This window comes from Arvicola amphibius, chromosome 9 (genome assembly GCF_903992535.2).
Source record: "Arvicola amphibius chromosome 9, mArvAmp1.2, whole genome shotgun sequence".
Classification (NCBI taxonomy): Eukaryota; Metazoa; Chordata; class Mammalia; order Rodentia; family Cricetidae; genus Arvicola; species Arvicola amphibius.
Genome location: NC_052055.2, coordinates 125077946 through 125103666, shown reverse-complemented (window position 1 = coordinate 125103666; position 25721 = coordinate 125077946). Strand labels below are relative to the sequence as shown.

Here is a 25721-nt window from a genome sequence, read left to right as displayed (position 1 = left end):
AATGGCTGAAAGACACTTAAGGAAATGTTCAACATCCTTAGTCATCAGAGGAATGCAAATCAAAACAATTCTGAGATTACATCTTACACCTGTAAAAATGGCCAATATCAAAAACACTGATGACAACTTATGCTGGAGAGGTTGTGGGGTAAAGGGAACACTCCTGCATTGCTGGTGGGAGTGCAAGCTGGTACAGCCCCTTTGAATGTCAGTGTGGCGATCGCTCAGAAAATTAGGAAACAACCTTCCTCAAGACCCAGGAATACCACTTTTGGGTATATATCCAAAGGATGCTCAACCGTGCCACAAGGACATGTGCTCAATTATGTTCATAGCAAGTTTGTTTGTCATAGCCAGAACCTGGAAACAACCTAAATGCCCCTTGATCGAAGAATGGATAAGGAAAATGTGGTACATTTACACAATGGAGTACTACACAGCAGAAAAAAATGATGACGGCTTGAATTTTGCAGGAAAATGAATGGAGCTAGAACACATTATTTTGAGTGTGGTAACCCAGATCAAGAAAGACAGTTTATAACTAATGCAGTGTGATTTCTGTGTGATTTCTGTGGGGCTTAACGACCACAGGAACGACGCAGGAAAAGGACACAGGAAAAGGACCGGGTAGGACAGAAAACCTCAGTCAACAGGGATGCAGTGGAGAGATGATTCTCTTCAAAGCAGAGGCGCTGGCCTCAAGCACCACACAGACTCCCACAGAGACCAGGCTCCTGTGTTCACCTGCAGTGGGCAGATCACACTGCCAAGCCTGATGCTCAGGGATCTCATCTGTAAACAGAGGCTTTGCCTCTTCACTCAGGATCGTGTCTTCAGAACCTGGTGCTTACACTCAGACTCCTAGTGTTTCTTCCCAGATGATCATTTGTGGTTCCAGGTGCTTGTGTTTTACACAGATATTCATTCCATAATCTTGAGATTGCCATGTGGACCTAGGTAAATATATCAGCACAGTAGACTCCTTCTCCATTGGAAGAGACCTCATGGAGACCAAATACAGCAGGGCACTGACCCTCTCTACACTCCTCGTTTCCCTGTGTGCACACACTTCCATGGTGCAGCCGCGTTAGTGAATAAACCACAGTCAGAGAGGAACTGGAACTAACTATACAGTAGAAAAATGGTGACAGTCTGGTAGAAGTTACACAACCTGTGACCTTCTCTCTCTCTCTCTCTCTCTCTCTCTCTCTCTCTCTCTCTCTCTCTCTCTCTCTCTCTCTCTCTCTCTCTCTCTCTCTCTCTCTCTCTCTCCTTCACTCTTTATGACTGTGGAACCCTGGATCTGACAACAGTTGGCTTCTGAGTTCCTGGACAGAGAGTGATTCTCATGACAGAGGTACACGCTGGCATTTGAGGTTGCATCCAGGTTCAATAGTGTGGAGAAAAATTAGATTTATACAGTTTTTGTTTCTCTGAATTTTTACTTGATGTCTTCAAATCGCAGCCACACGTAACTGGAGTAGAAAGTGAAATCAGAGGTGAGCAGGGCCTGCTTCCTGCAGGGGGAGTCACATATGACACAGTGTGTCAAAAGTGCTTAATCAGAGCTGTAAAATCTCCAGTCACCTCCGATGCGGGTGTCCACAGCAGCCCCGCACCCTCCAGGACTCCGACAGCACCTGTTTCCGTGAACATCCATTTTAGGTGCTGTGTGTATTTTACCTGGAATCTTCACGCTCTCAGGTTTCACCCTCACTAACCTGAGGAGCAGTTGGCCTTAGGCGGCTCAGAGACCCCATGACACACAGCGCTCCATCCCGCAGCGCAGGGCTCAGGCAAAGTCTTAGTCCCAGGCGGGTGAGGTCTGGGTGGGGAAGCCCAGGTCTGGGGATTCCCGGTCTCCAGTTTCACTTCTCCAGCTCCTAACCCGGGTCAGGTCCTTCTGCCCGGACACTGATGACAACTCGGCGGGTCTCACGCCCATTGGGTGACGGGATCCCGGGGAACCAATCAGCGTCGCCGTGGTCACCAGCTGTGAAGTCCCAGATCGCGGAAGTCAGAGTCGCCCCGGATCTAAGATGGTGGCGGTGGCGCAGTACACAATGCTCCTGCTGCTGGCGATCTGAGATGGAGGCGATGGCCCCGCGCACGCTGCTCCTGCTGCTGGCGGCCGCCCTGGCCCCGACCCTGACCCGCGCGGGTGAGTGCGGGGTCGGGAGGGAAACGGAGTCTGCGGGGAGGGCGGGGGCGGCACCGGGGAAGCCGCGTCCCCGCGAGGCCCAGCCGGACCCTCCCGCCCCTTCCCCACCCGCGTCCCGAGCCCCGCGCCCCGCTCCCCTCCCGGCCGCGCTCCTGCCCGGGGTCCCGGGAGCAGGGTCGGGGTCTCACCGCGCGCCGCCCCCAGGCTCGCACTCGCTGCGGTATTTCTCCACCGCCGTGTCCCGGCCCGGCCTCGGGGAGCCCCGGTACATGGAAGTCGGCTACGTGGACAATACGGAGTTCGTGCGCTTCGACAGCGACGCGGAGACTCCGAGGATGGAGCCGCGGGCGCCGTGGATGGCGCAGGAGGGGCCGGAGTATTGGGAGAGGGAGACACGAAGAGCCAAGAACACCGAGCAGAGTTTCCGAGTGAACCTGAGGACCCTGCTCGGCTACTACAACCAGAGCGAGGGCGGTGAGTGACCGCGGTCGGAGGTCACGACCCCTCCGCGTCCCCACGCACGGGCCGGGGTCGCCCCGGGTCCCAGGTCCGAGGTTCGGGAGGAGAGCGGGGACCGGACCTGGTTCCCCTTTCGGTTTAGAGTCCGCGGGTGGGCGGGGCCGCGGGGGGCAGGGGCGGGGTAGGTGGGCGGGGCTTCGGGACAGGGCTGTTTGGGCGGGGCTGGGCTGGCTGACCTCTGGTGGGCGGGGCCGCGGGTGACCCCGGGCTGTACAGGTGGGCGGGGCTGACCGCGGGTCCCCGCAGGCTCTCACACCATCCAGGAGATGTACGGCTGTGAGTTGGGGTCGGACGGGCGCCTCCTCCGCGGGTATGAACAGTTCGCCTACGATGGCCGCGATTACATCGCCCTGAATGACGACCTGAAGACGTGGACGGCGGCGGACACGGCGGCGCAGATCTCCCAGCGCAAGTGGGAGCGGGATGGTGTTGCAGAGAGAGTGAAGGCCTACCTGGAGGACACGTGCGTGCAGTGGCTGCGCAGATACCTGGAGAACGGGAAGGACGCGCTGCAGCGCACAGGTGCGGGGCCGCGGGCGACTCCTCCCTCTGCCCTCGGGCTGGGCTCAGTCCTGAGGGAGAGCAAACCCTCACTGGGGTCATGCCCCTGTCTCTGAGGGCGGACAGGTGAGGGCGGACAGGGTCCCTGGGTCTCCTGATCCAGCATGGCAGGGGCTGCACTGACCTCCCAGGGCTCAGCCTTCTCCCTGGACAGCTCCACATCTGTCTCAGGAGGGAGGAGAGAGGATCCCGACATCACCAGCAGTGGCTCCTTCAGTCTGCAGCCCCTGTCAGCCATGGCCTCTCCCAGGCCGGGTTCTCTGTCCACGCCCTGTGTCTGTGGACACTGAGTCCTGTCATCTGAGTGTGTCAGCCCTGACACACCAGGACCGGAGTCTCCTTCACCTGATGGGAGACATGGACTCCCCTACCTAGTCTGCTTTCCCAGTTTCTAGAACTTTCCAAAGAATACATTCTCCCAGATTCCTGTGTGTGTGCTTTGCGTTGCTCCCACACCCCAATTCTATCTCTTCCTAGAATAGTCACCTGGTAACCTACGGGGAGCCCTGAACAAATTGTGGAGGTTTTTTTTTTTCTCTTCTTTTTTCTTTCATTTATTTTATTCTTTGTTTTATTTTCCAAGTCGTCATTTTCCTTTAACTGAGTTTTTCTTCCTCACTGGGATGATACTCCTTCTCTCCCTCCCCTTGTGTTATTATGTATATCAGTCTCCACAGGTGCCCTGGGGACTCTGGATAATTAGTCAAGATTTGTCAGTGGGTTTGTTGTTGTTGTTGGTGGTGGTGGTGGTGGTGGTCCCCACACCCTTTGGAGACACGGTTTCTCTATAGCTTTGAAGCAAGTCAGTTTTCCCTTTAAATGAGAAAGATTTCTGGGAGATTAGTCTATTTCTGCCAGAATTAGCCATCCAGAGCCCCCTGCTCTCCCTCTGACCCAACAAGTTAGAGTGTTGCCCTAGTGACTTAGGAATTGAACTTCCTCAGAGACAGGGTCTTCTGCAACTCCAGGGCTGGAGCGACAGGGAAGATCCACACACCCTGTGAGCACGGCTGTGTCCCAGGGAGTGCTGCACTGGGGTCCACAGCATACTTCAGGGATCCTGGGTGACAATACCTGGTATCTTGTTCCCCGCAGGGGCGTGGCTTGGGAACTCATTTTCTCTGGCTGAGGGTCAGATGATCACCTAATTGTGCTACACACTTTGGTGATGGCAGTTCACTTGGTCACACAGTTAATGCTGGTCAGCAGGATGGCCACAGTGGTTGTGCCTCAATGGTGGCAGCAGAAGTTGGTGGCACCTCATGTACCTCCTCCTTCTTAATTTCTTGTTTTTATGTGAATGTAATCACGTACATAAATTAATTATTTTCTATATCGTCATCCTTTTCCTACCTAACTCATGCTATAGAACATCACGTAAGGAAGACCATGGTGACCTGCTGGCTCATGCCATTCCCTCTTAGCTTCTGGGTCTCCCAGGAAACGGTGCAGTTCTGTGATGAGGGGACCAGCTCCACCTGCAGGTCACTAGTGTGATGACAGAAGTGTTCAGTCACATAGTTCAGTGTCATCATTGATTTAACTTTGTCTTTACAGGTTTCAGTTTATCTTATTAATTATAGGATTTTTTAAATCTCCCACACAGATCCCCCAAAGGCACATGTGACCCATCATCCTGGACCTAAAGGTGACGTCACCCTGAGGTGCTGGGCCCTGGGCTTCTACCCTGCCTCCATCACCCTGAGCTGGCAGAGGGAGGAGGAGGAACAGACTCAGGACATGGAGCTGGTGGAGACCAGACCTTCTGGGGATGGAACCTTCCAGAAGTGGGCATCTCTGGTGGTGCCTTCTGGAGAGGAGCACAAATACACATGCCATGTGCACCATGAGGGGCTGCCTGAGCCCCTCACCCTCAGATGGGGTAAGGAGGGAGTGGATGCAGAGCTGGGGTCAGGGAAAAGCTGTAGCTTTCTCAGTCCCTGAACAGGATCAGGGCTGAGAGTTGGGATCATGACCCTCACCTTCCCTTCCTGTCCTTCCCTTCCCAGAGCCTCCTCAGTCCACGGTCCCCATCATGGCAGTCATTGCTGGTCTGGTTCTCCTTGGAGCTGTGATCACTGGAGCTGTGGTGGCTGTGGTGGCTGTGGTGGCTGTGGAGAGGAAGAGGAGGAGAAACACAGGTAGATAAGGGCAGGTTCTGAATTCTCTCTCAGCCCCTTTTAGAAGTGTACTGTGCCTCATTAATGGGAAATACATCCACACCCCTCATAGCTCCTGTCTCTAACCTGGGTCTGCTGTCAGTTCTGGAAACTTCCTAGGGTCAGGGACTTCCCTGGTCTCTTACAGCTTTTCTTCTCACAGGTGGAAAAGGAGGGAACTATGCTCAGGCTCCAGGTAACAGTAGGGGGCGGGATTGTCCCTGAGGCCTGTGGGGTGAAGCTGATGTATTTGGGGAGTTCAGGCAGTACATAATAGCTCTTCCAACAAATCTTTTAGGGACCAAATTTTTACCATCCCATAAATATATATGTATTTTTACCCCAGGCACGGACAGTTCCCAGAGCTCCGATGTGTCTCTTCTAGACTGCAAAGGTGACACTATGGGACCTGTCTTGGGGAGGGGCAGGGTGGACATGATTGGGTTTCAGGGACTCCCAGAATCACCTTTGAGTGAGTGGTAGGTTGTTGGGATGTTGTCTTCACAGTGATTGTTCACGACTCTTGTTCTGTAGCGTGAAGACAGCTGCCTGGTGTGGATGGAGTGACAGATGATGTGTCCAGGTCCCTCCTGTGACATCCAGAGCCCCTCAGTTCACTCTCAGAAAGAGTGTCTCGTGTTCCCTGTGATTCTATGGGCTCAATGTGAAGAACTGGGGAGCCCAGCCCAGCCCTGCACACCAGGACTCTATCCCTGCACTGCCCTGTTCCCTTCCACAGCCAACCTTCCTGTTCCTGCAGACAGGAGGGGACATCTCTTCCTGTCACCTCCATGCTGCCCTGAGCTGCAGCCCCTGACTTCCCCATTGAAAATGAGAATCTGAACGTGAACTTTGTTAATGTCCTTGATCTCGAATGTTGATTGGTGGTAAAATGAAGGATTGAGATAGAGTTTATGAAGGAAATAAATGGCAGCATGGAGAACCTCCCAGAACCTGTGTTCTGTGCTGTGTGCATTTGGGGGGACAGGATGAGGCTATGGGAGCTGAGTGAGAACAGGCCTGTGCCCAGGTGGAGCTCAGTGCGTTGTTGGCTTTGACAAGGTCACTCGTCAACTCTGTCACCTCCTGGCTCTGTTCTCTTCATCATTTAGAACCACATGCTGACATCTGTGATCACAGGTACACTGTCCTGTCCCCGAAATTATGAACACCAGGGCTGCTGTCCTGGCTGTGATTCTTTCCTCTGTCTTCTCTGTTTACTTCTTGTCTTTTTAGTTAGTATGGATGAATGGGCCTGTTCTTGTTCCTGTGAGTGGTGTCTGTCTCATTATCCTGTGGGGTCCCTGAGTGACAGCAGTAGGAGGTGTTTTCCATTCTTGTCCCTCCAGGTCCAACTAGGCCCCTGCACTCAGGAGACTGTGGGATGAGAACATGAGCTTCAGTCTCCTGAGCTCCTGCCTCCCTTCAGACCCCTCCCTGGAGGTTCTCTCCTTCTTTCCCATCTATCAGAATCTTACCCAGGTTGTAGAATGGGCAGAGAATGTGATTTGATTATGTGTATATTCTTAATATCCATACTAAAATTATGGAATTGACCTGTTAATGTTTGAACTGCCTTAGTTCATTATAAAGATGTCACTAATTAGAAAAAAGTTAGAGGGCTGGAGAGATGGCTCAGAGGTTAAGAGCACTGGCTGCTCTTCAAGAGGTCCTGAGTTCAATTCCCAGCAACCACATGGTGGCTCACAGCCATCTGTAATGAGATCTGGCGCCTTCCTCTGGTGTGTGGGCATACACGGAGGCAGAATGGTGTATACATAATAAATAAATAAATCTTTTAAAAAAGAAAAAGCCCGGGTTGTGGTGGCGCACGCCTTTAATCCCAGCACTCGGGAGGCAGAGGCAGGAGGATCTCTGAGTTCGAGGCCATCCTGGTCTACAAGAGCTAGTTCCAGGACAGGCTCTAGAAACTAAAGGGAAACCCTGTCTCAAAAAAAAAAAAAAAAACTAAAAAAAGAAAAAGAAAAAGAAAAAGGTTAGAGATTGTCTAAAAAAAGAAAATTGACATTGCCCATGAGTCATTAGAACTGATAGGTTTAAAAAGACAATACAATTTTGATTGTAACTAAAAACTGTTAAAGCTATCCTAGGCCAATTTAAAAAGGCCATCTGATGTCTGGTTATTCTCCATCACTTTATTAGAAAATATTGTAGCCATAGAAATACATTTATCACAAAGCATTGTCTGCTTGCATATGGTTATAAACTTCTTGACAGAAAGCTGGCTCACAGGTGCACAGTGCTAGAGATGCTTCCTCCCTTCATCTTTTAGTCACAGAGGGTGGGAGACAAGGGTGGCACAGTCCTCTGTCCTGCAGCAAAGGCACAGGCTTTACAAAATAAAATAAAATAAAATAAAATAAAATGGGAAGATTATGAGGGGCACAGATGTGAGCCTGTTCCACTTGACTAAAGATCAGAGAGTCTGAGCTCATTTTTATTCTTTCAAAGTTGCTGACCACAGGTCTGGCTACAAATAAGAAACCCTGACCTACAGTGTGGTTGTTACTTCGTGTTTTGGACAGTAAGTGGCCCATAGAGGTGGATCTGCTCCTCTCTGGCCAAAGGTCAGAGAATTCAAGCCAATTCCTGCTCCTTCATTTTAAAACAGGAGGCTTGACATAGGGAGTGTCTGCCTACAGGATACTTGGTCCAGAGTGAATTCGCTGCACATCCTGCCCAGAACATCAAATGCTTTACTCAGGAAATAATGGCTCAACATCCCAACTATTGAAACAAGTAACTGTTCTGGTTGTCTTTGTGTCTTATTAAAGCAGACTTTTGTCTTCTCCCCCCTCTATTGGGTATAAAGTGTGTGGAAAGTAGACACAGGCAGATTCAGTATCCAGTACACACTGGGTCGCCCTCCCGGTTCTCTCCTGTGTCTCTGTGTTTCTTTCACATCTCTGTGCCTCCTACCTAACATTTCTAATCCACACACCCCTACCCTGCAACCTACAAAGCCATCGTGGCTGAACCATGACAGAAGCCACCCCAAAGTACGGCTGACAACATTCCAGGCAACACTAGCTGGCTCTATTAAGGTGGACAGGAAGACACAGATCCGCAGAGACACCCAAGGCAACGCTACTACTTATCAGACCAGTAAACACCTTTTCTAATGTCAGGGTGGGTGGCTCTCCTGTGTGCCAACTCCAGAAATGAAGGAACCTTCAAAAGGAAAATTCCAAACACACTGGTCTCCAAGGGGCTCATCGAGATAGACAGCTTGAGGAGCTTGCCACCAAGCTTGACGACCTGGGTTCAATCCATGAAAACCACACAGTGACAGGAGAGAACTGAGGACCGGAAGTCATCCTCCAAGCCTCACATGGGCATCAGGACATGTACGCCCCTCACGTAATTAATAAATCAATGTAACAAAATCAAAAAGTGAGCATGATTTTATGTTGAAGAACACAGAAACACAAATCTATATGTTGTTTCTAGTTTGCCTCAGACCTTCCGGGTGGGTGAATTTACATGTGTCCAAAACCCATCCTGTGATAAGAAACTGTGCAAAGGATTGGAAGTCAAGTCATGCAAAGATAATAATGGAAAATGTTAAATAATAATAATAATTATTATTATTATTATTATTTTAGTTTTTCAATACAGGGTTTCTCTGTGTAGCTTTGGAGCTTGTCCTGGAACTCACTCTGGAGCCCTGGCTGGCCTCAAACTCACAGAGATCCACCTGTCTCTGCCTCCTGAGTGATGGGATTAAAGGCGTGTGCTACCACCACCCAGAAAATTATTTTATGCATTAATAGTATCACTGTGTGTGTGGTGTGAGACTAAGGGCACGCCCAGCATGGTGTGTGTGTGTGTGTGTGTGTGCATCAGAAGAGAACTTTGGGGAGCCAGTTCTCTCCTTCCACTGTGGGTTCTGGGGACTGAACTCAGGTGGTCGGACTCAGTGGCAAGCTCCTCTAACTACTGAACCATCTCACCTGCCCAGCCTGTGTGCCCCCACCCTAATTTTGGAGATGTTGAAGAATCAAACCCAGGGCCTGGGATGTACACGGTGTGCACTCTATTCACCAAGCCACATTCCTGATGTATGGGGGAAATCTCAAACAACAGGGATTGTAGCCATTTCAAAGATCTGTACTAAAACTTTGGGATAAAGATAAAATCAGAGGCTGCAAATTAAAAAAATAGGCTGAACCTTGGCAACACAGCCAGTTGAGCAGGGGACCCTCCAGGAGGACCAGGCCATCTGGAAAGTTCCCTGTGTGGTTTGTGTTCACAAAGCTGCATTGGTGCTGGAGGACAGCAGACCTTCCTGTAGAGTATGCAGTGGGCACAGATGGGGAAGCTCCTTCTCTCTGAACAGCGTCCATGGCTTGGAAGCTGTGACCTGAGGACCTTGAGCTTCTCCAGTTAAAACCTTCCCTGCAGGGGGTTTGGTGGCTCAGGCCCTGAGTGAGGCCCTGGGCTGCAGAGAAAAGAACCACAGAAAACTCAGTGTAAAAATGAAGATGATGTCACTTTCACGGACAGTCCTGGAGCTGGAGAGATTGCTCAGGGTAAAGAGTGCTCACTGCTCTCCGGAGGACCTGGGATAGGACCAGCTCACACACCTGCAACTAGTCTCTCGGGATGGAGAGGTTGGTGTAGGGTGCCCTCTTCTGGCCTCCTGGGACACTGCATCCACCTGGTGCAGGGACATAAAGCAGGCAAAACAATTATATACATACAATAAAAATATTTTTTAAAATAAAAACAAATGAAAGAAAATACGACTTCTCCAAAGAAAGATCTCCCTGAACAGTATGGGGGTTGTTACCCCTCCTAAATAACTATGGTCGCCCGCCCTAGACGCACACACTGTGTGGCCAAGGCTTTTCTAGAACTGCCTTCTTACGGTGACACCCTCCCCACCCTGGGGACTGTGCTCATTGGGATTTTAATTTTTCAGATTTGAACATTTGGTGTTTTAACGTAGGGGGAAGACTGTGAGTTTGGGGGTTTTATTCTGTGGAGAGCTTGGTCTTCATAGTCTCTAGAGTTGGTCTGAGACTCTGAGGATTAGGAGTGCAGTGTCCCACATGGTGCTCACCCAGCAGGGGGCGCTGCCTGCAGACATTTTACTGTAAACACAGGAGAGGACACAGGGCAGACTCAGCACCCGACGGTGGTGGAACTGGGTGCAAAAGCATGCAGGCAAAAAGCAAAAAGAAATTCCCTTTTCTATGTACTTATATAAATTTCCAGCAGAAGGTGTGGGCCAGGTTGAGGTGGCATTTTCTAGCTCAAAAATCTGGATTAAAGGTTTGACTGTTGGGATAATCCTTTTATAAGATGTGTCTCTGTCCTTCCTCACTTACCTAAGGCAACTTCTGATTGGTTTAATAAAGAGCTAAACAGCCAATAGCTAGGAAGGAGAAGAAAAGCAGGACTTACTGCAGAGATAGGAACTCTGGGAAGGAATCAGATGCAAGGGGAATTCAACAGTCAGAGGAGGAGGAAGGCAGACATGTGGTACTGAGGAGAAGCAACAAGCCATGTGCCAGAATACAGATAAATATAAGTGGGATAATTTATGTTTTAAGAGTTAGCTGGGAACAAGCCCAAGCTGAGACTGACTTCCACAATTAAAGAAAAATCTCTGGGTCATTATGGAGGAACTGGCAGGCCACAGAAAATCCAACTACATTTGCCCTTCACCGCAGATCAGACCAGAAGGTGGTCTTTCCACCTCAAATTAAGCAAAAGTCCAGCACAGCTGTGCCCGCCATTTTGGGGTTTTAGTCAATTTCAGATATAATATAGTCAAGCTGACAATCAAGAATAGACACTACAGTCTGTTTTAGAGTTCTAGAAACTTCCCTGGTTCCTGGCTTTGCAGCTCCTGTGACCCTCATGGCTCTGCACCCTCCCTACCCTCTTGCAGGATGCTGTCTTCCCACAGGAGGAAAAGGATGGGAAGTTCCATCTGACTGTAAGTTTCCTGAGGGCAGGACAGCCTGAGACCTGAGACCCGAGCAGTGGTGTAGTGGGGAGGTCATGGGGCAGCTTAGTCATGGTTCCTTGTAACATGAGGTCCTGCTTATTGGGGTTTCTGTCCTGCCCAGTTCCCACAGCCAGCAAGTCCCAAAGAAAATCACACAGAGATCTCCATAAGTTATAAACTGATTTGGCCCATTAGCTCAGAATTCTTATTAGCTCTTATAGCTTATAGTAACCCATTAATCTTATTTATGTTAGCCACATGGCTCAGTACCTTTTTCAGCGGGGTAGATCACATCCTGCTTCTTCGGTGATCTGGGCAGGACTGTGGAAAGAGCTTTCTGCTTCCCAGAATTCTCCTGTTCTCACTGCCCCACCTCTACTTCCTGTCTGGCTACTGGCCAATCAGCGTTTATTTAAAATATAATTGACAGATATGGAACTGTCCTGCACCATTTCCCCCTCTTTTTTTTTTAAGAAAACAAGAACATCCATAGTCCATTTTTTGGGAATGTGGGCGTAGTTTTTTAGGCTACTTTTGGCTGGTTGGGGGCGCTGATAATCTTATGGGGACCTAAAGAAAATTTAGATTATGATCAAGTCCTGACTGGAGTATCCTGTGAATCTTGATCATCACAGGCAGCAGTCTTGAACCTGTTCTGGATGTAGAACTCTGACATCTGGACCATCTGTTCCTATTGGATATTTTTTAGGTGGTCTTCCTTGATCAAACCTGATTTTTCTTGACTCAGAATGAATCCACAGCCTCTCATTTTCTGTGGAAACAAAAGCAAAATCACTTCTCCAAAGTAACATACCTTTTGACTTCAATTTTGAAGTCAAAGTATTTTCAAAATACCTATCTTGGATTAATTCTGCAGCATTCATAAGCAAATATCTTTTAGCAGCTGTTGCTCCTTCCTCAGCATTCAAACAATTCAAAGAGAGCATAATAGGATACAATATCCAGATTCTCTGTGTGTTTTCCATCTTTATGCAGCTTTATTTTAAACTCTATTTCTTTTTTTAATTGTTGGCTTTTTGAGACAGGGTTTCTGTGTACCTCTGTCCTGGCATTCACTCTGTAGACCAGGCTATCTCTGAACTCTCAGAGATCCACCTGTCTCTGCCTCTCCAGTGCTGGGATTAAAGGTGTGTGCTACCTGGACTTGAGTTTTGTGTATAGGGATAAATATGGATCTATTTGCATTTTTGAGCATGTTGACATCCAGTTATGCCAGCACCATTTTTGAAAATGCTTTCTTCCCCCCCCCCACCACTGTTTAATTTTAGCTCCTTTGTCAAAAATCAGGTGTTCATAACTGTGCAGATTGAAATCTGGGTCTTTGATTCAATTCCATTGGTCCATCTGTCAGTTTTTATGCCAATACCAAGCTGTTCTCATCACTATGGCAACAGAGCTTGATATTAGGGATGGTGATGCCTCTGGAAGATCCTTTATTGTACAGGATTGTTTTGCTATCCTGGGTTTTTGGGTTTTTTTTTCCATATGAAAACCAAATTTCTTTTGAGGTCTGAAAAGAATTATGTTGGTTTTTTGATGGGGATTGCACTGACTCTATAGACTACTTTTTGTAGGATTGCCATTATTATTATGTTGATCCTACCTATCCAAGAGCATGGGAGGTCTTTCCATTTTCTGATATCTTCCTCAAATCCTTTCTTCAAAGACTTAAAGTTCTTCTCATAAAGGTCCTTCACTTCTTTGGTTAGTGTTACCCCAAGATATTTTATTTTGTTTTCGGCTACTGTAAATGGTGAGGTTTCTCTGATTTCTTTCTCAGCCCATTTATCATGTGTGTATAGGAGAACTACTGATGTTTTTGAGTTGATCTTGTATCCTGCCACATTACTGAAGGTGTTTATCAGCTGTGGGAGTTCCCTCATAGATTTTTTGGGTCACATGTATACTATCTTATCATCTGCAAATAGCGAGTTTTACTTCTTCCTTACCAATTTGTATCCCTTGATCTCCTTTTGTTGTTTTATTGCTAAAGCTAGAACTTCAGGAACTATGTTGAATAGATATGGAGAGAGTGGACAGCCTTGTCTTGTTCCTGATTCTAGTGGACTTGCTTTATGTTTCTCTCCATTTTATTTGATGTTGGCCACCAGTTGGACTGGAAAGGAACAAGCATAGGACCAAACTAGTCCCTCTGATGGTGGGTGACAGTTGCATGGCTGGGGCAGACTAAGGGGCCACTGGCAGTAGCACCAGGATTTATCCCCACTGCTTATACTGGCTCTTTGGGAACCTATTCTCTCTGGAGGAATGCCTTTCTCAGTCTAGATATCGTAGGGAGGCCCTTGGTGCCTTACCCTCTCTGAGGAGTGGATGGAGGTGGGGAGAGGGAATGTGGAGTGGATGGGGGGAGGGGAGGGAGTGGAAACTTAGATTGGTATGTATAATGAAAAAAGATAGTTTGTTTTCTTTTTAAAAAACAAATTAAAAAAATAATTTGATGTTGGCTGTCAGTTTGCTATATATTGCTTTTATTATGAAAGTAGACACAAAAATACCAAATAAATCAGTTAAAATGGGGTACAGATCTAAACAGAAAATTCTCAATGGAAGAATCTCAATGGCTGAAAGACACTTAGGGAACTGCTCAATATCCTTAGCCATCAGCAAATCAAAATGACTCTGAGATCCAATCTTACACCAGTCAGAATGGCTAAGATAAAAAACACCAATGATACCTTATGCTGGAGAGGACGTGGAGGAAGGGGAGCACTCCTCCATTGCTGGTGGGAGTGCAAACTTGTCCAGCCACTCTGGAAATCAGTGTGGCAGTTCTCCAGAAAATGGGGAATCAACCTACCTCAAGACCCAGCAATACCACTTCCTAAGGAAGAGGAACACGGAAAAGACTGACCCTGTACTGTGTTGGCAAAAGTGGTGCAATCAATTCTCCAGTGTCCTGCTGTTTGTCCACAGTCTGGACCGGGTCCTGGCAGCAGGTGTTGCACTGGGGCATCTTGCCCATTGGTCAGCGTCATCATAATCCAAGTGGAGACATCATGGTGTCCCAAATCTTCTCTGGAGACCTTGGGTTACTGCTAGGATCTCGGAGTCTCTGTCTAATATAATAAGCTTTTTAATCATTATTTTAAATGCTATATTCTGCAGCTCTATGAAGTATGGGGCCTGCCTAGGTATATCTGATTAGGCAAATTTTGTTTCTAGTTACTTGCTTTAAGTTTGACTTTGAAAACATATACAAGGACCTAAATAAGGCTTATTCCTGTGATTAATTATATCAGTACCTTAAACATGACTGACTAACTTGTACTTCCCAACAGTCTACAATGAGTTAGCAGCCTTCACAAGACTAGAACGCCACACTCTGTAATGATTTTGAACTGAAGCAACTCATTTTGAGGGTAAAAACAGAACAAGTTTGTATGTAGTTGTTAATGCTGTCTCCTGTGGAGACTTGGAAAAGGTCCCATGGTGAGATGGGAGCAGGAGGGAGTCTAAGAGCCAGCACTGCCCTAGAGCAAATTGAGACTCAGGTCTACCTTCCTGCTGATCTATAGAACCTGTCTTGGCAGGTGTGTACCAAGGTGCCCTGGGAAAGCTGCCCTGGGCCCTATATTTTCCCCCCTTTACAAGTACCCATGACAGGACTCAATCATGGGTCCTGTCTGTCCATTGGTTCAAAGGGTGATACTGGGAACTCAATGCCATCAGTTGCTTAAACAAAAGCCGTTAGTCTGTTGATAAGGCAGGGACCAAGAGCTGAAAGTAAAGTGGTTTATCAAGGAAACCTGTTAGACAAGTTTTCACACCATCTAACTTTTGTGTGAGCGTTCTGTTCCCTATCATGAATCCATTAATCCATTTTCTTTTTTTATTTTTTTTTTCGAGACAGGGTTTCCCTGAAGTTTCTAGAGCCTGTCCTGGAACTAGCTCTTGTAGACCAGGCTGGCCTCGAACTCAGAGATCTGCCTGCCTCTGCCTCCCGAGTGCTGGGATTAAAGGCGTGCGCCACCACCGCCCGGCTTAATCCATTTTCTTAACAAGGCCATTGAATCTCTAATTACCCCAGAGTGATTGACATAGAAACAATATTCTTTTCCCAAAAGAGGTGCAAACCTCTTAATATCAATACAAAAATTTATGACTCAGTTTATTGAAATAGCTTAAATCCAACAAAGTTAACAAAGATGAAAAGGCTAAACATACATTTTTTAAGCCTGAATAGACCTTGAACAAGGAATACATTTTATACGATTAGTTAATATTTTTAATGCTTTGACCTTTTGATATAGTTTTCCATGTTATAGTGATCCCCCACTACAGAATTTTTTTTTTTTTTTTTTTTTTTTTTTGGTTTTTCGAGACAGGGTTTCTCTGCAGCTTTTTTAGAGCCTGTCCTGGAACTAGCTCTTGTAGACCAGGCTGGCCTCGAACTCACAGAGATCCGCCCACTACAGAATTTTTCCCATTATTATTTTACAACTGCAGTTTTGCCTATGATGTGAATCTCAGTCCAAACATCTGATTTGCAGGTGATCCCAGACTACCCCTGTCCAACCTCCAAAAGATTGAGATTCACAGTCTTGGATGCTGTTCCAAGTCCTCTGTCAAACTGCTTAGGTCATTGTCTTCTGGATCACAAGAAATGATCATTTCTGGTTCTGGTTAGCTTTTGGTGCTTATGGCTCTGACCCTAATTTTTAGTCTTTTCATTTTAAGTTCAAATATTAACAATACAAAACGTTTTATAAGCACAGATGTCCCACAGTCTTATGAATTTATTTAAATTTTTTTCTGAAAAAAATAAAATCTTTTAAATGTCTTCCTGCAATATCAAAACTAAAGTACTTCTTGGTCCCATCCTCAACAGCATATACACAGCCTGTCTTTAGATCTCAGCTGCTCCATTCACTGCAGCTGGTGCTTCTGGTGACTGTCACCCAGCATTGGCATTTCTAAAACTATTAAGGTCCATTGCTGCAACTGCACATTCTTTGGGACTCCAGTCCTGCTGTACATTTGTAACCCTCAGCTGTTTCCTGTGATTCCTTTATGTCTTTATAACCATTATCACCTGGGTGACTCTTAAATTAACAAAGTATAGCTGGCAGACCAAGGTACATTTTTGAGCATAAAATATTAAGGTGCAGCTTTAATACTCTGAATCTTACATATGTATTTTTTTAAACCTTGTTTTTAGAACAGGACATAAGTCATCATGAAAAAAATCTGTCCCAATCCAAACTATCTTGGAGATTTGTTAGATCCACTCCATGTGGTCACCTTTAATCAAGATGACAGTGAAATCATGTGGTATCCATTTTTTTTAAACTCTAGCAAAAGGCCAATCCAAAATTTAAAATGGAATCATGCCTATGGTTTCTTTAAAATTACCCATGCATAGGTTTTAAGTTATCAATTCCCAGTGTTACTAATTAACTTTTAACTAGTTTTTTATTTTAAGAGATTTTTGACTGTATCTAAAAAAATAAACTTATAAATCTGAAGCTACAGAATGTTCACATAAAGAAGACAGTTTTAGCATTATCTATACCAAAAAATCATCTGAATTTCTGCTAACCCAAACTCGGTAACCAGAGTTCAGTGATAAACTCTGAAGTCAGGCCCATAAATGTGGCTACAGCAATGATGGTGGCAGAGACAGCAACAATAGCCAAACCATTTCTGTCTCAGCTCCATGCTTGCAAGAAAACCTGCAGAGACAAACTTTTCAACAAACAAGCACATTCAGTATTTGCAGGTATGAGAAACCACACAAACACAGCTCGCATCCCCTTCTGACCTCCTGTAACTTTTTATAAACCTTCAATCCATTTCCTCTCTTCATTCTTTCAGTCTCCTGCTTTCTCCCTCGCTTTCCAGACAACATAAAACTCTTACCAAAATCTTTCTTGTGGTTTCCCTCAGTAGTATATACTATATTGTATGGCTACAATATTTTAAACAAGAACAGAAACATGCATATACTACAACAAAATAACTTTACATCACATAAAATCCTGTATGTGAAACATTTGAGATTAACTGTAGTTTTTTTCCATACCCTAACCAATAATAATTTGTAACCAGCCCCTCTAAATGATGATAGATATTCATAACTCATTGGATCTGAATAATCAAAGCAGCTCTGGTGGAGGGAAATCTGGCTACAGTGTCACAACAGGGCCACTGCAGCTCAGCACCTGTAGCTGGAGTCCCTGACCAGTGGAGCCAAACCTTGGTCAGGTTTGACCAGAAGTTGAGGCCCACAGCCCCCAGGGAAGACCCAGGGAATTCATCCACCAGCATGGGAGGGGGCGAGGTGGCATGCAGCATGAGGGAGGTAAGATTATTAACCTCTCCAGCCACAGCAATTAACCCCTGATTCTCTGTTCAGTGTTTGAAATGCTATTGGGGCGCATCCACCCCTACAGCTGTGGCTGGCAACCTTGCTACATTGTAACAACAGGGCTGCATAGCCCAGCCACCCATCCATACAAGCATGCTGCCCTGCAGCCTCCTGCTTGTATGGAGAATCTGCCCATGTTCCCCTGCACTACAGGCCAAGGCTGACTCCTTTTCATGAAGTGTTTATGGTAGCGGGTGGAGGTTATTTGTCTTAATCCCTTTTAGGAAAATATACCCCTATGCTTATGGCCCTATGTCTAAAGTCCTGTTAATGATCCCAATATCAAGGTCAAAGATGTCACGATTTGAGTCTGTCCCACGTCGTCAGCGTCAGTCTAAGTCAGGACAAAACACAACAACACACAGACACACAGGACAATGGACAGGCAAATCCTCTTGGTGCCAAACAAACCAAAGACGACAGCCTTAAGCTGTTTTGCCAGTGCAACCAGCCGGTCCATCTAGAGAACCAAGACATTGAGAGCATCCCCATGTCTCTCTACAGAACTAGGAGGCACATCCTGAGTGTCTCTAGACAGAACAGATACACCAGGAGCATCCCGCCAGACTCTCTACAGAAACCAGAGGGAACCACCCTCATACAGAAGGGCCCTGGGGACCTCTCCCCAGGTACCCCGCCTGTGATCTTTTCCTGCTTCTGCATAGATCATCTGCGGTGATAATGGTTGGAAGTGAAGAACTTCTTTGGGTGGTCTGTTTCTATTTAGCATATCATGACAGGCTCCTACAGTGTCAGCTCCTTTTCCCCAGACACTGTTGACAACTGAGCTGTTCTCATCTCCATTGGGTGGCGAGATCCCGAAGAACTAACCACCGTCCTTAAGGTCACCTGTTATAAAGTCCACGGAGACTGCGGAACTTGGACGCGCCCCAGATCTGAGATGGAGGAGATGGCGCCGCGCGCGCTGCTCCTGCTGCTGGCGGCCGCCCTGGCCCCGACCCTGACCCGCGCGGGTGAGTGCGGGGTCGGGAGGGAAACGGAGTCTGCGGGGAGGGCGGGGGCGGCACCGGGGAAGCCGCGGCCCCGCGAGGCCCAGCCGGACCCTCCCGCCCCTTCTCCACCCGCGTCCCAAGCCCCGCGCCCTGCTCTCCTCCCGGCCCGCGCTCCTGCCCGGGGTCCGGGGAGCAGGGTCGGGGTCTCACCGCGCGCCGCCCCCAGGCTCGCACTCCATGCGGTATTTCTACACCATCGTGTCCCGGCCCGGCCTCGGGGAGCCCAGATATGTGGAAGTCGGCTACGTGGACGACACACAGTTCGTGCGCTTCGACAGCGACGCGGAGACTCCAAGGAAGGAGCCTCGGGCGCCGTGGATGGAGCAGGAGGGGCCGGAGTATTGGGAGAGGAGCACACAAAGAACCAAGAACCGCGAGCAGGCTTTCCGAAGGAGCCTGAGGACCCTGCTTGGCTACTACAACCAGAGCGAGGGCGGTGAGTGACCGCGGTCGGAGGTCACGACCCCTCCGCGTCCCTACGCACGGGCCGGAGTCGCCCCGGGTCCCAGGTCCGAGGTTTGGGAGGAGAGCGGGGACCGGACCCGGTTTCCCTTTCGGTTTAGAGTCCGCGGGTGGGCGGGGCCGCGGGGCGCAGGTGAGGGGGCGGGACGGGGGGGCTGACCGCGGGTCCCCGCAGGCTCTCACACCATCCAGGAGATGTACGGCTGTGACGTGGGGTCCGATGGGCGCCTCCTCCGCGGGTATGAACAGTTCGCCTACGATGGCCGCGATTATATCGCCCTGAATGACGACCTGACGACGTGGACGGCGGCGGACACAGCGGCGCAGATCACCAGGCGCAAGTGGGAGCAGGCTGGTGCTGGAGAGAGATGGAAGGCCTACCTGGAGGGCGAGTGCGTGGAGTGGCTGCACAGATATCTGGAGAATGGGAATGACACAGGTGCAGGGGCCGCTGGCAACTCCTCCCTCTGCCCTCCACTTCCAGGGATCCTGCGTGACAATAACTGGTATCTTTGTCTCCCAGAGGTAGAGATTGGGGAGTCATTTTCTCTGGCTGAGTGTCAGAGGTTCACCACGTTTCTGTGGCTCAATTTGGTGATGGCTGCTCACTTGGATGGACAGTTAATGCTGGACAGCAAGATGGCCACAGTGGCTGGGCCTCAATGGTGGCACCGTCATGTAGTGCATGCCCCTAATTTCTTATTTTGATATGAATTTAAACACATATATAAATTAATGATTTTCCATTCCTTCATCCTTTTCCTGCATGACTTATGCTATAGAACATCTCATAAGGAAGACCATGTTACCTGCTGGCTCGTGTGGATTCCCTCTTAGGTTCTGGGTTCCCCAGGAAACTGTGCAGTTCTGTGATGAGGGGACCAGCTCCACCTGCAGGTCACTAGTGTGATGACAGAAGTGTTCAAACAGAAACATAGTTTAGTGTGATCATCGATTTATTTTGTCTTTACAGGTTTCAGTTTATCTTGTTAACCGTGGGGTTTCTTAAATCTTCCACATAGATCCTCCAAAGGCACATGTGACCCATCATCCTGGACCTAAAGGTGACGTCACCCTAAGATGCTGGGCCCTGGGCTTCTACCCTGCCTTCATCACCCTGAGCTGGCAGAGGGAGGAGGAGGAACAGACTCAGGACATGGAGCTGGTGGAGACCAGACCTTCTGGGGATGGAACCTTCCAGAAGTGGGCATCTCTAGTGGTGCCCTCTGGGGAGGAGCACAAATACACATGCCATGTGTACCATGAGGGGCTGCCTGAGCCTCTGACCCTGAGATGGGGTAAGGAGGGAGTGGGTGCAGAGCTGAGGTCTGGGAAAGCTGGAGCCTTATCAGTCCCTGAGCAGGGTCAGGGCTGAGAGCTGGGGTAATGACCCTGACCTCCCCTTCCTGTCCTTCCCTTCCCAGAGCCTCCCCAGTCCACGGTCCCCATCATGGCAGTCATTGCTGGTCTGGTTCTTCTTGGAGCTGTGGTGGCTGTGGTGGCTGTGGTGGCTGTTGTGAGGAAGAGGAGGAGAAACACAGGTAGGAAAGGGCAGGGTCTGAGTTCTCTCTCAGCCCCTTTTAGAAGTGTCTCTGCCTCATTAATGGGAAACACATCCACACCCCTCATTGCTGCTGTCTCTAACCTGGGTCTGCTATCAGTTCTGGAAACTTCCTAGGGTCGGGGACTTCCCTGGTCTCTCACAGCTTTTCTTCTCACAGGTGGAAAAGGAGGGAACTATGCTCAGGCTCCAGGTAAGAGTGGTTCGCAGGATTGTTCCTGAGGCCCTTGGGGTAAAGCTATAGTTTGGGAGATCTCTGGTTATCTGGTAACCCACAATAGCCCTTCCACCAGAATTTTCTGTGGTGCCAGTTTCTGCTTTCCTATGAAAGCAAATGTATATAAAGTATATGTGTATATATGTATATGTACATATATATATATTTATATTTATATATTTATCCTAGACAGGGACAGTGCCCAGAGCTCGGATATGTCCCTCCAAGACTGTTAAGGTAACACTCTGAGAGCTGATATCAGGAGGGGCAAACTGGACATGATTGGGTTTCAGGGTCTCCCAGAATCACATTTTAGTGAGTGGCAGGTTGTTGGGATGTTGTCTTCGCAATATTTGTTCATGACTCTTGTTCTGTAGCGTGAAGACAGCTGCACGGCCTGACACAATGACAGATGTGTTCAGGTCTCTCCTGTGGTGTTCCGTTCTCATTCAGTAACATTGTCTGAATTTTCACGGGATCCAATAGAATCATTGTGAAGAAAGGTGGAACCCAGCCCACCCCTTCACACCAGGAGATTGTCTCTGTCCTGTCTGGGTTTCCTTCAACCTCCTTGGTCCAGCGCAGGCCAAAGGGGACATCTCCATCCTGCCACCTGCCTGCTGCCCTGAGCTGCAGGCCCTGACTTCCCCCCACTGAAATAAGGATCTGAATGTGAACTTCATTGTTCTCATCCTTGAACCTTGGATTGGTGGGTAAACTGAGGGATTGTAATAGTTGGAGTTCATGGGAGGAAATAAATGGCAGCATGGAGACCCTCCCAGACTCTGTGTTCATTAGGCTGTGGGTATCTAATGAGACAAGGTAAGGCTGTGGGAGCTGAGTGAGAACAGGGCTGTGCCCAGGTAGAACTCAGTCCCAGTTGGCTGTGACTTGGTCACTCCTCAGCTCTGTCCCTTCCTGGCTTTGTTCTCTTGGTTCCTTACAACCAGGTGCTGAGGTCTGTGACCACAGGTGATGGGGGAAGCTCTGTTAACCAATCACCTTTAGGAAGTGTAGCCTAGTTAATTATGGGAGGGACTGATTATGGAGGGTTTGAGAGAGAGAGAGAGAGAGAGAGAGAGAGAGAGAGAGAGAGAGAGAGAGAGAGAGAGAGAGACAGAGAGAGACAGAGACAGAGACAGAGAGACAGAGAGAGAGAAATTTAAAAAGGAATGAAATAAGCATTCTCCCACTTAGAGCAGGCCTGGGTAAGCTGGAGGAAGCCTCTCTTCCCCACAAGGTCGGTTCTCCTGGGCTGTGTTCACAATGAAGTGTGGAGGGTGCAGATCCCACAGATGCGGCACTGCAGACTCACTGTGTGCAGAGCCTGCAGCTACACTGCCCAGCAGGGAAGAACCGAGCTCAAAGGCGGCTCCACTGCCTGCTTCTGCAGCCTGGAATCCTGTCAGAGCCACCTGGGACTTTCAGTTTGATTTGTCTTGAGTTGCAACAGTCATGTGGCCCTCACCTGGGCAGTCTCCTCAGGTGGAGCAGACTCTGAATGCTTCCCCCATCCAACCCCGTTTCAGTCTCTCCCAGGTCACCTCTGCAGGGCTCAGAGTTTCTCTTTCCTTTCTTCATCCTCAGCTGGGCCAGTCAGTCTGGAAATGACAGTGGAGGGAAGAAAGGGAATTTACAGTCAGAGCAGGAAAGCTAGGGCACCTAGGAAGCCTGGTGTTTGGAATCTCAGCAGGGACCAGGAATGGAATCCTGTGAGGGGAATTCTGAGTGTTTGTGATCACACACCAAGAAAAGAGTCTTGTGAGATAAGTTTGTTCAAACAGCGGAATTATTCTTGGACTGTGTTTTTGTGTGCCTCCCAACTGTAGCAGATAGGAGTGAGTCTTTTCTGTGCCTCTGTCTGCTCTCCTCACCCTGCTCTCCCCTCCCCCACGCCTGACACCAGGGTCCTCTCAGCCCCCACATCAGTGAAGACATGGAGCACATGGACAGGTCCCCCCTCAGGGTGAGAGAGTGGAAGCCACGTGCATCCTGACTGCTGGAACTGCAGCAGGACTGGGCAGGCCTGGACACTGGGCAGTGCGGGTGGAGAAGGACGGTCCCCGTGCTCAGCACCCTTCAGTCTGAGGGACAGCAGTGGCATGTGTGTCACCCCTGCCCCCACATTTCAGGACCCCTCCTGTAAGGCCTCCAACAGGCTGGTGTTCTGTGAGGTGTTCAAGTGTAGCTAGAGCCTCCTGAGGTCTGTTTGAGGCACCTGTACTCTGTGTGCTGGTAATGAACATGGAGGGCAAACAGCAGCCCTGGGACTCATTGTCATGGGAAAGACAGGGCGCAGGTTTGTCCTGTCCATCTTCCCAGGATCCTAGGTCAGCATTACTGTGGGTGGGAGCAGAGGCTGAGGAAAGGAGGCCGTGGAGGCTCACTCGAGGTCTGCTTACACCCTGGAGTCCAGAAGACAGGAGCAATGCCAGAGTCGCGGCTGCACAGTGGGAATTCCACACAGGACCCTCTGGGCATCTGCGTGGGAGACCATCCTGCATCTTGCAAAGATCATGGAGAGACAGAGTTGTTGGTCCTAAGCCTCCTGGTGGGGACTGGGCTGGTGCAGGCTGCTGTGCCAATGTGAGCATCAAGGCCAAGAGGGGAAATAAATGACCTGAATTCACAGAAGGAGGACAGTGGAAAACTAACCCAGTGGCACCAGGTCTGCATTGGAACCAGAGGCCCGAGGAGTCCAGACAGTATCTGAAAACAACTGGATCCCATGCCAGGACCGCACAGTGAAAAACTGTCTCATAAAGCAAGAGGGAGCCAGGCACGGTGTTACACAACTTTACTCCCGGTACTCGGGAGGCAGAGACAGGCAGATATCTGAGTGTGAGGTCAGCCTCGTCTACATAGTGAGTTTCAGGAAAGCCGGGTCTACATAGAGACACACTGTCTTGGAAAATAAACAATAGAACAAAAAAGGAATAAAACAAAAAATATATATTACTAGGATGGATCACTGGAAACCCATGAGTGATCCATTAGAGCTGGGGCGTATTGGGGACATAGACTTTGAAAAGGGACAGAGGAATTGAGAGGAAAATGACCCATGCACATTATACACACATGTGACAAGGTCACAGTGACACACTACTTTGCATACTATGGCTTTGGTAGACCATCACGGTCATGAACCTCATTCTGAAGTCTTTGGTTGTTGTGACTAGCAGGGTTGTTTTCTCCCAGCACCTGGCTCTCCCCAGGGTGATTTCCTATATGGTGTCGTCCTTCTCAAGTTCTGTAACTTGATCCACACTGAAGTGAGCTCCCTGCCAACCTTTCCCATCTGCTGAGCCTGTGCCTTGGGTTTGAGGGAATCTCCTGTGCCTGTGCTCACATCCAGACCACACACTGGGCAGAAATGATCCTGTGGTCAAACGACCAGAAAGGTTGCACACGGGTCCTGCTGTAGACTCAGCTGTTCTTCAGCCAACACTAACTTCACCAGTGTCTTTGTCTGAAATTTTAGTTCATCGGAGGCTCTGGGGTTTCATCAGCTGGAGGAGACACCAGTGTAGAGGATGATGTGTATTTATAAGGTTCTCACTGGAGCTGCGCTGTGTGGCCAAGGCTTTCCTAGAACTTGGCTTTCTGTCTTCTTAACAGTGACCCCTCCACACCATGGGGACTGTGCTCATGGGGATTTTGGTATTTTAACTTTACAGAGAGGACTACGAGTTGTGGATTTTAGAATTTGGAGGGTTTGCTCTCCATAGATTTCAATATTAGAGTCTCTAGTGTTCAGGAGTGTGACTCAGGATTGTGACGGCAACATCCCCCTCAGTGCTCACCCAGCCTGGGCTCTGCCTGCAGACGCTGTATTGTAAAGCACATGAGAGGACACAGGACAGACTCATCACCCTGTAGTAGGAGCTGTGGGCTGTGTCCCGCCACCCGGGTCCCGGCCGCCTGGCTAGCTTTACACCCAAAATAATTACTCGGAAACTGTATTCATTTAAACACTGTCTGGCCCATTAGTTTCAGCCTCCTTTGGCTAACTCTCATATCTTGATTAACCCATTTCTAATAATATGTGTAGCACCACAAGGTGGGCTTACCGGGAAGGCTCTTAGCCTGTGTCCATCTCGGAAAGGAGAACTATGGCGACTGCCTGAAGCGTCTGCCTGACTCTGCTTTCTTTCTCCCACAATTCTGTTTTGTCTACTCTGCCTACCTAATTTTCTGTCCTAATAAAGGGCCAAGGCAGTTTCTTTATTAACCAATGAAACAACAGATATACAGATGACCCTCCTCCATCATTTCCCCTTTTCCTGTTTAAACAAAAAAGAAAGGCTTTAACTTTAGCTCAGTCGGTAGAGCATGAGACTCTTAATCTCAGGGTCGTGGGTTCGAGCTCCACATTGGGCACCACTCTGTAGAAGGAGCAGCAGGGGCTGCGTCCTGCTGCCCGGCTAGCTTTACACCAGAAATAATTATACGGAAACTGTATTCATTTAAACACTGCCTGGCCCATTATCTGTAGCCTCTTATTGGCTAATTCTCACATCTTGACTAACCCATATTTAGTAATCTGTGTAGCACCATGAGGTGGTGGCTTACCAGGAGAGATCTTAACCTGCATCCCTCAGAGAGGAGAGGCATGGCGACTGCCTGAGGCATCTGCCTGACTCTGCTTTCTTTCTCCCACAATTCTGTTCTATCTACTC

At 48.6% G+C, this 25721-nt stretch overlaps 1 protein-coding gene and 1 pseudogene across 8 annotated transcripts in view; both read left to right on the top strand.

Moving 5' to 3' along the window:
• The first annotated feature begins 2000 nt into the window (after nucleotides 1-2000).
• LOC119823803 lies at nucleotides 2001-5600 on the top strand (annotated as a pseudogene).
• Nucleotides 5601-18625: 13025 nt separating this feature from the next.
• Nucleotides 18626-25721, top strand: part of LOC119822313 (H-2 class I histocompatibility antigen, L-D alpha chain-like) — a 144862-nt gene continuing 137766 nt past the window's right edge. Inside the window, exons 1-8 of one of the 8 annotated variants that reach the window (XM_038341407.2) lie at nucleotides 18626-18763; nucleotides 18969-19238; nucleotides 19440-19703; nucleotides 20287-20562; nucleotides 20689-20805; nucleotides 20986-21018; nucleotides 21232-21279; nucleotides 21529-21820. In XM_038341407.2, coding sequence (XP_038197335.1) covers nucleotides 18691-18763; nucleotides 18969-19238; nucleotides 19440-19703; nucleotides 20287-20562; nucleotides 20689-20805; nucleotides 20986-21018; nucleotides 21232-21278 — 1080 coding nt within the window. In that variant the 5' untranslated portion in view covers nucleotides 18626-18690 and the 3' untranslated portion in view covers nucleotide 21279; nucleotides 21529-21820. Of the gene's footprint in view, nucleotides 18764-18968; nucleotides 19239-19439; nucleotides 19704-20286; nucleotides 20563-20688; nucleotides 20806-20970; nucleotides 21019-21231; nucleotides 21280-21419; nucleotides 21821-25721 lie in introns of those variants that run through there. The other 7 variants (XM_038341406.2, XM_038341401.2, XM_038341400.2 and 4 more) reach the window with 7 other exon arrangements.